Below are 16,797 nucleotides of genomic sequence, written 5' to 3'. Positions count from 1 at the left end.
TGCTCCGCGGGAAGCCTGCTTCTCCCTCTCCCTCTCCCCCTGCTTGTGTTCCCTCTCTCACTGTCTCTCTCTCTGCCAAATAAATAAATAAAAATCTTTATTAAAAAAAAGAAAGAAAAGACATCTTATTTAAAAAAAAATTAGGGCGCCTGGGTGGCTCAGTTGGTTAAGCGACTGCCTTCAGCTCAGGTCATGATCCCAGGGTCCTTGGATCAAGTCCCGCATTGGGCTCCCTGCTCTGCGGGGAGCCTGCTTCTCCCTCTCCCACTCCCCCTGCTTGTGTTCCCTCTCTCGCTGTGTCTCTCTCTGTCAAATAAATAAATAAAATCTTTAAAAAATAAATAAATAAATAAATAATTAAAATTAAAAAAATTAAAAATGCACATTGCTCTGGAAGTGTCAAGCCATGGCTGTAAAATTTCCCTAGTCTTTCACCATGAAGAAAATACAGTTATAGCAACTGGATGAAAGCTCAGAAAATCTTTCCTTTCCCACCTCTTAATTAAAGATTATTTTTCCATCTAGACTTTTATATCTCAACTATACTAACTATGACCATATTTTTTAAGTGACTGACCAAATCATATGTAATAGTTAATGTTTCTAAAGCAAGACTAGGTGACTTTATATTTTTTAATATGCTTTACACAAAAGTATTTTATATATTTCAGTTTTTCCTAGTATTTCCATTCCTTACATCTCAACCCTCTATCACCTCACACACACAAAGGTTTTCTTCTAGGTTTTTCCTGCAAATTGTACATCTCTAGGTGGGGGTAGGTGGGGGATAAGAAGCAGGTTTTATACAGCTGATGTGATCACTGTCCATACAGGCTTGGAAAATGCTACCCAATCTGCCAATTAATTAAAGCATTAATCTGAGGAGCAGCCGGGCCCAGGGAATGTTTACTCAAAGAGGGGGGTGGTAGGAATGGAGTGGGAAGCTCCCTACATTTGCATGAAAATGAAGGTACTTAGAAAACCCAGCTTTCTTTTGTCTCTAAAGGTGGGCAGCCTTGATCATGCCCCTTAATCTTTCTGAGCAATTTAGGAAGGCTTTTAGTGAGCTGGTCTCTGAAAGATAAAAGCATTGCAGACTCTAGAAAAACAAACTCTGTAGAGTAGGGAAGAGAGTAAGGCCAGTGCAGTGTAGCTTCTTAGATCTGGAATGAAGCCTTCTAAATTCAGGAGTTTGTGCTGGTAGTTAGGTAGAATAGATGTAATGGTTTCACAAGTTTTGAAAGCATGTATACAGACTGCATTCAAATCCCAGCTCTGCTTCTTATTAGATGTGATTTGGGGCCAATCATGTAGTTTATCTAAACCTTATTTTTCTCATCTGTAAAATAAAGATTATTAATTGCTCCTTCATCTCAGAGCAGTTAGCCCTTTGCTGTGCTCTAGGCAGAAAGGAAGCCGAAGAGTGGTTAGGACCTTGCAAGATTACAAACTGTCTCCAAGAGTAGGGACTGTGCAGCCTTTTGTTCTTTTTAGGCTTATTTTTCAGCAAGGACTAGAAACCTCAGGGTTTTCCCTCACCTTCCTGGGGTGTGCTACATTTTTATCTCTAAGGGAAGTGACCTTGACCATAACAGCAAAAGACATAAAGAGGGTAGCTCATCCTGGGACCTGTTTGGCCAACTTGAGTTGAGGTTTATCTGTCTGTCACTAGGAGGAGTGGTGAAATGGACATGGAAAATTGACCCAACAGTACTTGGTGACATTAAAGAATTACTGTTAATTTTTAAATTATTGTTAAAATTATATATATATATATAAAACAAAATTTACTATATTGGGGCACCTGGGTGGCTCAGATGGTTGAGTGTCTGCCTTCGCCTCAGGTCATGATGTCTAGGTCCTGGGATCAAGCCCTGTGTGGGGCTCCCAGCTCAGCAGGGAATTCGGCTTCTCCCTCTGTGCGCACTCTCTCTCTCAAATGAATAAATAAAATCTTTTTTTTTTTTTAAAGATTTTATTTATTTATTTGACAGAGAGAGACACAGTGAGAGAGGGAACACAAGCAGGAGGAGTGGGAGAGGGAGAAGCAGACTTCCCGCAGAGCAGGGAGCCCGGTGTGGGGCTTGATCCCAGGACCCTGGGATCATGACCTGAGCCGAAGGTAGACGCGTAACGACTGAGCCACCCAGGCGCCCCTAAATAAAATCTTAAAAAAAAAAAAAAAGGCGCCCAGTGTGGGGCCTGAACTCAAGATCCTGAGATTAAGACCTGAGCTGAGATCAAGAGTTGGATGCTTAATTTACCGAGCCACCCAGGCGCGCCCCTATTGCTACTTTTTTAAGCATGATAATGATACTGTGGGTTTTTTAAGATTGATTGATTGATTTGAGAGAGAGCACAAGCAGGAGGGGCAGAGGGAGAGTGAGGGAGAGAATCTCAAGCATACTGCATGCTGAGCATTGAGCCTGATGCTGGGCTCCATCCCACGATCCTGAGCTCATGACCCTAGCTGAAACCAAGAGTTGGACGTCGAACTGACTGCACCACTCAGGCGCCCCAATACTGTGTTTTGTTTTGTTTTTTAACTTCTTAATCTTTGAGCTACATACTAAAAATTTTATAGATAAAATAATACAATGTCTGTGATTTGATTTAAGGTAATCCAGAGGAAGGAAGATTGACTTAGTAACTAAGAATTCTAGCCTTATGGCACAGATAAGAAGGCATCCCTTCATTTCTGTTTCTTTTCTTGTAGAACTCTCAGAAATTGAGCCCAATGTGTTCCTCCGTCCATTTCTGGAAGTGATACGCTCTGAAGATACCACTGGCCCTATCACTGGACTGGCACTCACCTCTGTCAACAAGTTCCTGTCCTATGCACTCATAGGTAAGAGCTCAGGCCTACTTGGATGACCATAGCACTTCATTTCCTGCCTCTCCTGGGGTGGTCAGGCTTTAGGTAGTGAGCTGGTGGCAATGGAAGGTTTCTCCTAGCCATCTGTTTCCTTGTAGGAGAGAAATAAGACAGTTATTGGTTACTCATCATGCTAATTGACTCAGGTTATGCAGAGTGGGGAGGAGGGGGGTTTCCTTGGGACTCTGGTTTCTATATGCTTTGGAGGGAATTAAGGGTATGGTGCCCTTGGAGGTTTGGTTTGGTTTCTTTTTAAAGTTATTTTTCAAATACAGTGCATGCTTATTTTAAGAAGATAAACAATAAAGAGGTGACTAAAAGAAAAATTAGTGGTGTCTCCTCTCTAAGTTCCTTCTTCTTCCTTACATAAATAATGTTGACAGGCTGGTTTGAATCTTTCTATACCTTTCTCTACATGTATATAAATATATGTAAAGTACCATTTAAAAAAAAGGAGTATGTGCTTTGGATTTTCTTTTTTCACTTAATAGTATTAACTTAGATTGTACATGATATAATTATCCCTCTGATTTATTCTTTTCCCCCAGTTTTTAAATGTAATTTATGTATAATATTATATTAGTTTAGGGGCGCCTGGGTGGCTCAGTTGGTTAAGCGACTGCCTTCGGCTCAGGTCATGATTCCGGAGTCCCAGGATCAAGTCCCACATCGGGCTCCCTGCTCAGCGGGGAGTCTGCTTCTCCCTCTGACCCTCTCTCCTCTCATGCTCTCTCTCTCAAATAAATAAAAATCTTTTAAAAAAAATATTAATTAGTTTAGGGTATACAACATAATGACTTAGTATACATATGTTAGAAATGAATACCACATTAAATCTAGTTAACACTCATCACCTTGTATAGTTTCAAATTTTTTTTCTTGTGATGAGGACTTTTAAGATCTACTCTCTTAGCAACTTTCAGATATACAATGTAGTATTTTTTTTTTAAGATTTTATTTATACATTTGACAGAGAAGGAGAGAGAGAGAGCACACAAGCAGAGGCAGAGGGAGAGGGAGAAGCAGACTCCCCACCAAGCAGGGAGCCTGATGCGGGACTTGAGCCCAGGACCCTGGGATCATGACCTGAGCCGAAGGCAGACGCTTAACGACTGAGCCACCCAGGCGCCCCTACAATGTATTATTTTTAACTATAGCTACAATGTTATTCATTACATGCCCAGAACTTATGTATCTTGTAACTGGAAGTTTGTATATTTTTCTTTTATTAGGTAAGATATATATAATATGAAAATTGTCATTTTCATAATTTTTAAGTATATAATTCAGTGGCATTAATTACATTCACAGTGTTATACAATCATCCACCACCATTTGTTTCCCAAACTTTTTCACCCCAGAAGAAACTCTAATCATTAGGGAACAATACACTATTTCCCTTCCCCTCAGCCTCTGGTAGGATTTTTTTCTTCTTAGTAAAGCTGTGTAATTTCCATCGTATAGATACAACATCAGTCTTTCTGGGTGGCTCAGTTGGTTAAGCGTCTGTCTTCAGCTCAGGTCATGATCCCAGGGTCCTGTGATCAAGCCCCACATGGATCCCCATGTTCTCTGCAGAGTCTGCTTCTCCCTCTCCCCTTCCAGCCACCCTGCCCCCCCTCTCATGTGTGCATTCTTTAAAATAAATAAAATCCTTTTTAAAAGATCTCTTATTAATATTTAATATTTATTTCCTATTTTGAGCCACTATAAATAAAGCTGAAGTAAGCATTCTTGCTCATATCTCCTTATTTATTAATTTTCCTTTGTATGGCAGACTCCTGTACTTGAAATTTTTGGATTAATGGCCATGTGCATTTATATTTTCATAGGTACTACCAGCTTGCTTTCCCAGAAGATTATAGTATTTATACTTCCAGTGTTTGAGAATTTCCATTTCCCCACCCTGTCACCAGCACTGAATATTAGCAGTATTCTTTATTTTTGCTAATTCGATGGGTGAAAACTGTTATTTTATTTTTTTAATTTTTTTTTAAGTTAAACATTTGAACAACTCCTTTTCCTCTTACTGAATTGTTTTGTTTTTCTTACTAATTTGTAGGAGTTCTTTGTATAGTGGGGATATTAACCCATTGTCTATCATAGTACTACAAATATTTTCTCCCAATCTAGCCCAAATATTTTATCTAGTCTATTATCTCTGAATTTGTTTATGCTTTTTTGGATTCCTTTTTAGTTGGTCTTGTCACTCAGGATCCTGAATTCCTTTTCCCCTATTGCTAGCTCATGTGCAAGGGTGAGAACATAGAAAACAGGCAGCTGTCTTTGTTTCTAAGTAAGGAGACAAGAAAAGAGACAGCTCAGGCTGTAGCTAGCCAGGAAAAAAAAAAATGGCCTTCAGTTCAGGGCAAGAAAACCCTTTATCTTTTCTAGAAAGTGGGATTTGCTTAGCTGAAGCATTTAGGACCCTTAGCAGAAATCCTAGATGCCAGCTAGGTTCTGAAGAGGTGCATAAGCCTGTCTAGGCACCCTAGTCCTAACTTCATACTTTTCCTAAGCAAAAATCAGGCCCAGCTATTTCCAGCCTTACCCTGAGCACCACCTGCAGGTCATCTCTCTCCACAGCCTCCAGCCACCACACCCTGTGCTTCTTCCCTTTGCTCTCGTCAGTGTTACTCTCTCCCCTTCCTGGGCTTGGCAGACAGCTTGTCATTGGAGACCTCAGGCCAGCTGGTCATTGGAGTTTCCTGTGGTGGGAAAAGAGAATGCTGGAGGTGGTGATTGCAGTGGGCATCAGAAAGGGAGAAGGAAGGAGTATATGAAAGCCAGAAGGCAAAGGAGTTGAGATTGGCAAATTTCCCTGCATTCTGCTCCAGAGTGGCCAGGAAAGGGGGACATTCTAAGGAAGGGGTTCTGGGGAAGACAAGTTCTGCTAAGTGAGCCCAAGCCAAACAATCTTTTATTTAGGCTATCCTAGAAGAAATATCCCTTACCCTTCAATCCTGTGACCCAAGGCTTCTAGGATTATTTTAGGTCCTACTCCAAGGATCAGCCTTTTGTTTGGCCCCACACAGCTGCCAGACCAGGATTTGTGCCACTGATCGCCTGGCAGGCTCTGCCTGTAGTTCTAAAGACCTGTCACTCTTACCTGCCTTTTTAGAAGATTAACTTTACTACTTCATTCAGGCTCAGAGGATAAGAGCTACAAAGAGATCAGTTAAACTACTTTAACAAGGGAGATGACTGAAAGAGGGGAAGAAATAGACCCCTAGGAGCCTTGTGAGGTGGGAGCAAAGCTGCCCTTCACTGAACTCTGAAACACCACACAACACTGAGGACCTGGATTTCCTGTGTGAGGAAAAGTCCTGCTGTGGACCCTGGAGGCCTGAATAAAGACGGTCAGACGGGGCTGTGAGAGAAGACTCAGGCCAAGGGCCTTCAGAGTATAGGATTCTCTGAGTCAAATGGGAGAAACATGGAGAATTGGGGTGATAGAAAGAGCTGGGTCAGGTGCCTGGGTGGCTCAGTTGGTTAAGCAACTGCCTTCGGCTCAGGTCATGATCCTGGAGTCCCGGGATCGAGTCCCACATGGGCTCCCTGCTGAGCAGGGAGTTTGCTTCTCCCTCTGACCCTCTTCCCTCTCATGCTCTCTCTCTCATTCTCTCTCTCTCTCAAATAAATAAATAAAATCTAAAAAAAAAAAAAAAAAGAGCTGGGTCACCCGTATACTATGTATCATCATGAAATTGGCTTCCTTCTGCATGACCTCTAAGTAACCACTCCTGATGCTGAGTAGGGGCATGCTGTAAGGACAAATTGAGTTTTTGGCCAGGTGTCAGAGAGGAACCAGGACAGAAGAGAAAAATGAAAACCACTTATAATTAATGAAAGTCTTCAGGCTCATTGTTGCAAGGGAAATGTTCTGGTTTCTCAACTATCCCCCTGAACTTAGGCTCAGGAACTCTTTTATTTATTTATTTATTTATTTTTATTTTTTTAAAGATTTTATTTATTTATTTGAGAGAGAGAATGAGATAGAGAGAGAGAGCATGAGACGGGGGAGGGTCAGAGGGAGAAGCAGACTCCCTGCCGAGCACGGAGCCTGATGCGGGACTCGATCCTGGGACTCCAGGATCATGACCTGAGCCGAAGGCAGTCGCTTAACCAACTGAGCCACCCAGGCGCCCTAGGCTCAGGAACTCTTAATTTCAGGTACCAGGAAAAAGAAAATGATAAGATTTCTTTTAATTCTCACCTCTTAATACTAGAAGGTGCTCCTGTATTATACTATGCCCCCTCTGGAGCAACTTTTTCTGTCACTTGCAAAGCTTTGTCTTGTCCCTGCCTTTTTTTTCCTACTTATGTTTCCCTTTCAAGGATAATCCAGGCAGTTCTGCGGGACCCTTGTAGGCCTTGATAGAGGCCACTTCTTTGGCTCTCCTTGTGTATATTTTAACACATGAATGGGAGCAGTTTCCCCCTTGGCAGCATTTGTGTTAGTTTCCAGCATGGTGCTGGTTGGCTGAGCTAGCTTCTCCCCTCTTCTTATTCACTATTGAAATTCTCTCTTCCTCCTGCTCCCCAGTCAGCCAGCCTCCAGTCCTGTTTAGTTTGTCCCCTTTCTCTTCTAATGCTTGTTTAGTTAAGCTGGTAAAATGATTCTTGTTTTGTGTCATATTGTTTTAAATAAAAATGAAACCAAAGCAGGAAGAGGTCTCTGATTTGTTGTAATGTGGCACCCAGGTTTAAGTATCAGCAGCAGTGACTATCCATTTCTTTGCCGTACTCCCAGGCTCACTTGCACCTGAACACAAAACTCTAAAAGCAACCAGAGAGAGATGTGTTGAAAGAGAACACATGAACAGAGAAAGGCTACAATCTTGGTGTTCAAAGGTCTGGCCCTATTTGGCCCTTGTTGTGGGCCAAAAACTCGTATTTCTAGGCCCTTCCTTATGAAATGAGTAGCTTTACACCAGTGATTCCAAAGTATGATCCCCCTGATCAGCAGCATTAAATCCTCCTGGGATCTTGTTAGAAATGCAAATTCTCAGGCCCCGCTAATTCAGAAGTTCTCAGAGCAGGCTCAGCAATTTGTATTTTTAACAAGTTTTCTGAGTGATTCTGATATATTCTTAAGTTTGAGAACCACTGTTTAACACAGTGGGATTTGTGCTGAGGAGCTTTTTAAAACCAGTTATGGGCAAAATTCTCAGGTAGCTTAAGTAGCCATGGGTTAGGAAATTGAAGAGGAGAAAAACAAAATCCTATACAGGATATCTTGCCTTTTCTGTCTCTCCTCTCTGTACCATATAGTCTTCTCTTTTTTTGTTGGAGCAGATCCCACTCATGAGGGCACAGCAGAGGGCATGGAGAACATGGCAGATGCTGTCACCCACGCCCGTTTTGTGGGCACAGATCCTGCCAGCGATGAGGTTGTGCTGATGAAAATCCTTCAGGTAAATGGAGGGGAAGAGCAGTTAGGCTGATGGCCAGGAGCTGGTGCTGTCAGCTCTCCTTACCCAATCCTTACCCAAGTCTGCAGGCAGCATGAAACTGTGTTTTGACTCCACTGGGGCTTAGGGAGCTACTTTGTTTCCAAACAAGTAGCCCGGGTACCCAAAGTAAAAGCTTCTTCTAAGGAAATAATTAAGAGCTTTAAATGAATTGATACCAGATACTGGAAGCCCTTAATACACATGTACCTCTGGCAGACCATATCTGCCGTCCATCTGTTGGGCTTGTGGGCTAGGGCTGGAATGGGCACAGTTCCCAAGACAAGCTCCTGGGAGATGCCCCCTACCAAACTGAAGTGAGGTCAGCATTCTTGCTAACCTCTCTTTCTCACCCCTGAGTGCTTCCATAGGAGACTAGAGGAACAGGAGGCAGTTTCTCTCCCCTCAGGTGCACCCCACTTTACCCAGCCTGCTTTATTTATCACTGTATCTCCTCTTTCTTCCTGGTTAGGTGCTGCGGACTCTGTTGCTGACCCCAGCGGGTGCCCACCTAACCAATGAATCTGTATGTGAAATTATGCAGTCTTGCTTCCGGATCTGCTTCGAAATGAGGCTCAGTGGTAGGTGCTTGAATATTGGGCCTGTCATCATTTCTAGGGCCAGTGTCCATGAGTATAAATATCGGATGCTGTCTCTGAACCCCAGAGAGATAGAAAACTCAGGACTTCTCCATCACCTACCTTGTGGAGCCATAGGGATCTCGAAGTCTTTACTTGATTGTTGTACAGCAGAATAGAGACCTTAGTTCATTGTGCCAGGGCAGGAACTGGGATAGATCCCGGACTGACTCAGCCCAGGCACCAAATCTTCCTCCCTTGGGGTTTCTGGGATTGACACTAGCCTGCAGCCCATGAAAACACATCATTGTGCCCCCTCCTTTTTTCTCCTGACTCAGTAGTGCCATCTAGTGGGCTAGTGCAGTTGTGGCTGCCAGGCTGAGCTGGAGCTGGTTTTAATAAGTTTGGCATAATCCTTAGTAAACAAGGTTTGGAGGGGAGTCTGCTCTGAGAAGTCTCCTGATAATAGCACAGCAAGTAATGACACCTGTGTTATTTGTTTTTGCCTGTGCAGAGTTATTGAGAAAATCCGCAGAGCACACTCTCGTAGACATGGTGCAGCTGCTCTTCACAAGGTAAACCTGCTGCTGTTTGCTTCAGCCCGGCTGCCCAGGCCTCTTGAGCCTGCCTGCTTCCACACAGCCACTTCAGGGACCTGGCCAACCCTACAGCCACTTCAGGGGCCACTGGGATTTTGGATGGGGGTAGTTCCCTGGGTCCAGGGTTACTGAACAAGGGAGAAGGAGGAGGGAGCTGGCTTGGCCTCAGGGGGAGGCAGAGGGTTATTTGATCTAGGCTGACAGACCTTGTTCTGCTTCCCAAACTTGTGTCTGTTTCTGTGCAGGTAGCAGCTGGGAAAGGGAACCCATAAAGGAAGCGAAATTCAAGGGAGCCTGGAATAGGGTGCTGAGCTCTGTGAGGAAGGACCAAGGCTAGGGTGACAACCTTGTTTACCCAGACTGTCCCGATTTTAGCACTGAAAGTCCTGCATCCCTGCAAACCCTTCAGTCTCTGGCATCCCAGGACCACTGGTTACCCTAGTCAAGGCCCTCAGTTTAGGGCCTAGGAGGCCTTTTCATACTATGCCTAACTGCCTGTTTCCTATACCTTTTTTCAGTAGAATGATTTTGAGAAGATCTGACTGAGGCAAGGGCTTTAAAGGCTCCTTAGGTGATATTAATAATGGGGATGGTTATGCATCTGTGGGGGCTGGGATTATATGGGAAATCAATGTACCTTCTGCTCAGTTTTGCTATGAACCTAAAATTGCTCTAAAAAACAGTCTAGTTAAAAAACAAAAAAACTTCCCCATGGGATTTCATTTTGCTCTCAAATCTATAAGTAATAATTCTTACTATCTACAGACCAGATCTGCCCCTGGGCCCTGCTGCAGTGTTCTTACTCCTCAGGCTCAGATTTATTGGTTTCAAAACTAAACCTACCTTTAACTCCTCACTCTTTGCCGAGTCTCCTAGGGTTTTGATGGACTGCCCTCTTCCCCATCTTGTGGCGTTCATCAGTACTTGTCAGGTAAACACAAGTAGGAAGGAGTCAGTTTAGGATGAAAAGAGCCACCATACTCCAAGGGCACTTAATCACCTTGCCCTGGTGACTACCTTCTTTTTAAGAAAGTGTTGTAAGTCCCCCAATTTCTTCCTTTGATGAGGCTCTCAAAAAGCTGCTTCTCTTCCTAGCTTTTCCTAAGAGACAGGGCATGCTCTGGCCCAGAGCATCTTTGGACTATGGCTGGCATGCAGGGGAGATTTTTTATTATCCCTAATGACAGTCCATGGGATTCTCTGTCTTATAGGTTACCTCAGTTTAAAGAAGAACCCAAGAACTATATGGGGACCAACATGAAGAAGGTATGACCTGCTGTCCCTCATCCAAACCTTGGTCTCCCAACTTCAGTGCTATGGGGATTTTCCTGGGTACCCTTGCTTAGCAAAAACATGCTTTTGCCTTTACAGGTCTGCCTGGAATCTAGAAACAGCTGTCACTCCTTTAGTGAGAAATTTATTTTTCCCCAGATACCTCTTCTTCCCCAACCTTTCCTTCCCAGCCTATCTTTGTTGATCCAACACATAAGCTGGTGAGCCAGTCTTTCACGGAATCTTGGTGAGGCCGATCAAGTTGCGATAAAAATGTATGTTGATAAAGGTGAACGTCCTACCATCCCCTCAAGGCCCAGCCTTGTTGGCAGGTAGGAGACCTGAGGACCCTATGCCCTAAGTTCCACCCTAATGCTGGATTAGACTGGGCTCACACTTGCACTAGTCTCTGTTGACGAGACAAATCAAGCCTGACTAGATCAGAAGGTTCTCAAACTGCTAGAAGAATGGTGGTCGGAAGAATGGCCTCTTTCTATCTTGAACTGAAGTCCTGGACTTCACAGGCCTCTAATGATTCTACTTGCAGCCCTAAGAGGTTCTGCCCATGGAGATGACCCTTGGCTGTTTGGTGCATGCACCTGACCTTCCTTCTCCCTAGCCATCCATCCCCATTCCTGCCCTCTGCTCTGTTGGCATGTGTCTGAGTTTATGTCACTTTGTTTAAATCGTTCGTTTGCCTGTCTTTCACAGATTTCTCCATGTCTCCTCAACAAAGTGGAGCTAAGTAGTGGGGAGCAGACCAAAGCCCTGAACCAGTTAGAGAGGGTACTACTCTTTAAGAACCTCAAGGTCTCTCTCCCTCTCCCTCTCCTTTCCTCCTTTTAATTTATTTAATGTTTATTATATATATATATATACACACACACACACATATATATGTATATATGTATATGTATATATAACATCTGGGTCCCATTTCCATTGTGCAAAGCACAACTTACCCCTCCCTAGTAACACAGCATGGCTTTGGAAGCGTTGCATGTGTTTGTAGCTTTGCAGTGTTGAGAGTTTTCCTGGGGCATTTGGTTGCCTGGAGGCAGAAGGAAGCTTTGAACTGGTGATACATCATGTAATGAGCCTAGGTAGAGGGCCTGGGTCCTGCTGACATCTTGGTAGGAGGTTTAATATCTACCATTTCTAGGGGAGCTGTGAGCGACCTCTAAGCAAGGCCCTTACCCCTTTTACCCTCTCCTGTCTCAGAGCCGGCATATGGAGCTTAAGCACAGTCTTAACTCTACTTGGACACTTGAACTGGGTTTGGAGGGAAAGGAAAATCCATCTAGTTGGGTTCTTTTTTTTCTTAGTTAACATTAAAGGACTTATTCCAAGATTTAGGACTCTAGATGGATGGGAAGGAGCTGGATAGCCCAGGTCATTGAAGATAAAAAGAAATGTGTGTCTCTACACCTAGCTAGATGGTCCATAGGCCTGCATTCTGTTTGCATGAATTGTGTCAATTTTCATTTGTGTGCTTGACTCATCACAAGTTGCATTTCTCTTTAGTAGCTTCCCAGCGTTTTGCCATGATTATTAACCTAGGACCTTTTTTTGTAAAGCTTATACTGCCCTTTGGAAATAGTTATATGGATAAGGTGTTGTAGGGTTCCATGAACACCTACTGCCCAGCCCCAACCTTAGAACCTTAGGACAAGGGAGCATAACTGTACTTTTTAAGGGCTGAGGCATTTGTGAGACAGAGAGACAGGCCAGGAGACAGAGAATACTAATTGAAATGATCACGTTGGAGCTAGCTTTGTAGAGGTTAGAAAAGGAAACAGGAAGGACTAATCCTAGTGTAGGAAGGAATCTCAATGAGTGACTGGCTTCTCAGTGGAAGTAGAACCACCTAGAGTCCCTGAAATTGGGAGGCCACCTAGAGAGAAGATAGCTCACAAAAGTGGATCCAGATGTTAGTACTTTTTGGACCTCAGTAACAATTGCTGATAAACTCAGGAGGTTCTTGTTTTCTCTCATTGATCTCTTGAGCTTCTTGACTGTATATTTGGCTGACTCTTACTCCCAGAACATTCTTTTTACCATGAACTTGCTACAGATGAGCTTCAGTGGTTACTGGAGAGAGCACCCTGGTTCCTGTGTAGCCACAGTGCTCAGAGCACTTGAAGCTCCATGCTAGGCATTTTACTGTAGGCATTTTGGAGATGGGGGGACAAGAAGTGTAAATCCAGTATGAGGCTGTTGCTGTGTTAGTAAGAGCTGGGTGCAGGGCTCAACTCTTGGACCTCTTTCCTTTCTGGGTGGAGCTATTGGTAAGGAAGGAAGAATTATGTGGTTTCTAAGCAAAGGATCAGTGGTTACCCATGTTTGGGAGGGCTTGGGGAGGTTGAGGAAGGAGGCCTATCCTCCAAATACTAGAAGGAATCAAACAGGCGAAGGATAGCATGGGTATATTCAGCCTTTAGAAAGAGGCAGGGAGGAAGAATGCTACTACTCTCTTAGAGGCATTCTGATGGTTCCTGGACCATTACTGTTGCCCAGTCCAGGGATGGTCCATCAGTCTAGGAATAGTATGGTATAACTGTAGAGGGACTGGTTTCAAACCCTAACAGAAGGCATCAAGACCAGGAAAATGAAATGGGCCTAAACAAAGTAGCTGTGAGCTTAGGGTGGAGAAAATACATAAAAACTTATATCTCAGAATAGTTCCCACAATAGGTTTTAGAGATTTTCCTTTGTGACTAAAAGGAAGCTATAGGAGAAATGGAAATACAGCAGGAGAGAAGGAAATGGAATAGAGCAAGGGTCCAAGAAATCAGTAGCCTTACCACTTGAAAACATAAAATTGCATCTAGAAAGACCCAACAGTGAGAAGGACAGGTCTCAATGATGTACCAAAATTGGGAGCAGTAGAGAGCAGAACAGCAGCATGACATGACCCTCCATCCTTAACTCCACAAATCGGCTGGGATACCACTCCTTCCTTAACTCCAAGGAATGAGCCTTTGACCAATCTGATGCAAAAATTTCAGAGAGCCAGGAATATGTTTAGAATCTAGGCCCAGTTCACGAAGCAGTGGGAAAGCTGAGTGTGACGGGGAAAGTGTAGACTCTCATAGTTGAGAGAACCATAGTTGGAGTAGGAGGCTGTGCTACAGGTAGTTGAACAAAGCCCAGGAATCCAGGACCTGTAGATCTGAAGCTTCGGGCAAAGGAGCCTCTGCCCTCACCCTTTCTATAAGAGGGCACCATCTACAGGACTTAGAATTGCCACCCAGGACTCAGGGAAGCAGAGTAATGTGTGATCAGCCTAAAAGTAGAATGTTTAGGAGGCTGCCAGGCTGATCTGTGAAGTGGCAGATGTAGAAGCCAGGTTAGAGGAGTAGGAATGTGCTCTGATGGTCTAGATTTTTCCTTTAGCACAAATGTGACATATAGTCTGTTTTCTAGGGACCAGTAGGAATAAAAGAAGGGAGATTTCTAGGGAAAGAATCTTAGTTTGAATACCAATGCTAATGAGGTATTCTATTTCCAGCTGAAAATGAGAGCAGGAGGCATGAGTGATTCATCCAAGTGGAAGAAACAGAAGAGATCCCCCCGGCCCCTGCGCCATGTGACCAAAGTCGCATCAGGTTCAGAGCTGCCCACCCCCAATGGAACTACCTTATCCTCTAACCCCACAGGTGAGTGCCCTGGGTTGCTTCCCCTGATTAGGATAGAAGAAAATGTCCTTCCTCTCTTGGGGATTTTAATATTGAAGACCAGCCAGTTGAGGGGCTTTGGTCTTCTGCTAAGTGCAAAAAGGAAAACTCCAGGTCTGTTCAGACTGTGACCATTTAGCAATTCTACAGTGACTTAAGGTTGTTCTCCTTCCAGAGGGACTCAGACTACTTTAGAGACCATCGTTTACAGAGATTATTATGCAGTCTAGGAAACAGAGCCCCTGGTGCCATGGAGGGTATGTGTTTTGCACAGTCTCTCAGCTTCAAGCCTTACTTACTTTGCTTGGCAGGGGGCATGCCCTTCATTGATGTGCCCACTCCCATCTCCTCTGCAAGTTCAGAAGCTGCCTCAGCGGTGGTCAGCCCCTCTACAGACAGTGGCCTGGAGTTCTCCTCCCAGACCACCTCCAAGGAGGACCTTACTGACCTGGAACAACCTGGCTCTCCAGGGTATAGCACAGCTACAGAGCCTGGCAGCAGTGAGCTAGGGGTTCCTGAGCAGCCTGACCCCCAGGTATGGCTTTGATTTCTAAAGGCCCCTCTCTAGTCTTCTCCTGTGGGAATTGGCTTGATCCTTTGCATCCTTTGTCCAGGCCTTGGCTCAAAAGAAGGTTGGGGTAGGGGGTTATTTCTTGTTTCCTAGAATCAGCTGTGCTGTGTAGAAAATCCACAGCAAGACTCACTGTGAGAGGTAGCTCATGGGATTTATGAAGTCATGCATACAGGTAGTACTTGGCAGAGGTGAGGGAGATGGCCATAGCTTTGTCTGGAAGGTAATGATCTAAACCCCAAGCCTAAGAGAGCCTCTGTTGCCTCTAGAGTTCTAGTCACTTTAGGTCAACTGATGCCTCAGGAGGTGCTTTCTGAGTCTTTCATCATACTCTGCCCTGAGCCACCTTGTATCTTGCATTGATTCATAAGCCCACTGAGCTGGCCCTATACCTGCAGTCCATTAGAGACACTTGGAGCATAGGCACTTCAGGGGAATAAGTTCCAAGTTGCTCTTGTTTCATCCCTCTTCCTATCCCCCTGCTACTGGTCATAGCAGGAAGGGGTCCATGTGGAAAAGGCCCAGTCAGCATCCGTGGAATCCATCCCTGAAGTGTTAGAAGAGTGCACGTCCCCTGCTGACCACTCTGACTCTGCCTCTGTCCATGACATGGATTACGTCAATCCCCGGGGTGTGCGCTTTACACAGTCCTCCCAGAAGGAAGGTGAGTTCTCTCAGGCAGGCTGTGCCTGTTCACCTCCCCCATCCTGCCCACTAAGCATCCTGAGTCTAGACCATCTTGGACCCAAAGTGTCTTCTGGTCCAGGTTCTAGGCCATTTTCTGGTCAGGAAATGGAATCAAGCCAGAGGACTGTTGGCTTGGATGGAGCCCTTCTCTAACTTATACAGAGAGGGACTTTGGTGGACAGTAGGAAGTGAGAGGGAAGAATAGAAAGCTTGGGACTTTTAACAGAAGGTAGGATCATCAATTCTGATTGCCTTCAATAAGTGAGAGTAACCTTCTTACCTCCCCAGAAAGAAAACTTTTTTTTTCCTTGAAGAGAATCACTTATCTGAAATTGCCTTGTATAATGCAGGGCAGGCCAGGCCAAGCTGTCAAGCCAGTTGTTTCTTAGCAATCCCACTTTACTCCTGGCCTGCCCTAGGTACAGCTTTGGTCCCCTGTGGTCTTCCCTGCATCCGTGAGCTCTTCCGCTTCCTCATCTCCCTGACCAATCCACACGACCGCCACAATTCAGAGGTTATGATCCACATGGGACTGCATTTGCTGACAGTGGCTCTTGAATCAGCCCCTGTAGCCCAGTGCCAAACCCTCCTGGGCCTCATCAAGGATGAGATGTGCCGCCACTTACTCCAGGTAAGACTGGATTTCTAGAGGGGCTCTGAGCCCCTGGCTGTTTTTCAGGGTCTCTTAAGGACCAAGAGTGCACAGGGACATTTGGCTGATTGGTGCAAAAAGTATAGGATCCAGAAAAGAACCTCCCTCCCCAGTTGGCCAGTGGTCATTGTCAGAAGGATACTATTAGTTCCCTGGGGACTCTGGCAGCCAAAGAGAAATACGGGAATGGCTAGATACAGAGTTCCCTTAGAGCACAGGACCTTAGTAGCAGCCTCACACAGTTTGCTCTCCTGCTTTTCTCTTGGTTGAGCCATAGGTTCAGAAAGCTAATGATTTAACCCTACTCTGATCTCTAGCTACTCAGTGTAGAGCGACTCAACCTTTATGCTGCTTCCCTGCGGGTATGCTTCCTGCTGTTTGAAAGCATGAGGGAGCACCTCAAGTTCCAATTGGAGGTGAGTGTATTGAACTT

General features: G+C 44.6%; 1 protein-coding gene across 6 annotated transcripts in view; it reads left to right on the top strand.

The window, feature by feature from the left end:
• Positions 1-16,797, top strand: part of GBF1 (golgi brefeldin A resistant guanine nucleotide exchange factor 1) — a 107,609-nt gene that overhangs the window by 73,815 nt on the left and 16,997 nt on the right. For 3 of the 6 annotated variants that reach the window (XM_081822799.1, XM_081822797.1, XM_081822802.1), the window contains 10 exons: positions 2,717-2,848; positions 8,174-8,292; positions 8,801-8,909; positions 9,421-9,481; positions 10,717-10,771; positions 14,289-14,436; positions 14,766-14,989; positions 15,521-15,689; positions 16,132-16,343; positions 16,682-16,780. In XM_081822799.1, coding sequence (XP_081678925.1) covers positions 2,717-2,848; positions 8,174-8,292; positions 8,801-8,909; positions 9,421-9,481; positions 10,717-10,771; positions 14,289-14,436; positions 14,766-14,989; positions 15,521-15,689; positions 16,132-16,343; positions 16,682-16,780 — 1,328 coding nt within the window. Of the gene's footprint in view, positions 1-2,716; positions 2,849-8,173; positions 8,293-8,800; positions 8,910-9,420; positions 9,482-10,716; positions 10,772-11,488; positions 11,588-14,288; positions 14,437-14,765; positions 14,990-15,520; positions 15,690-16,131; positions 16,344-16,681; positions 16,781-16,797 lie in introns of all 6 variants that reach the window. The other 3 variants (XM_081822800.1, XM_081822798.1, XM_081822803.1) reach the window with 2 other exon arrangements.

The sequence above is a fragment of the Leptonychotes weddellii genome, chromosome 6 (genome assembly GCF_054177405.1).
Source record: "Leptonychotes weddellii isolate Sample4059 chromosome 6, ASM5417740v2, whole genome shotgun sequence".
NCBI classification, from domain to species: Eukaryota; Metazoa; Chordata; class Mammalia; order Carnivora; family Phocidae; genus Leptonychotes; species Leptonychotes weddellii.
The sequence above is the reverse complement of the archived record's forward strand: the minus strand, read 5'-3'. Positions and strand labels throughout refer to the sequence as shown.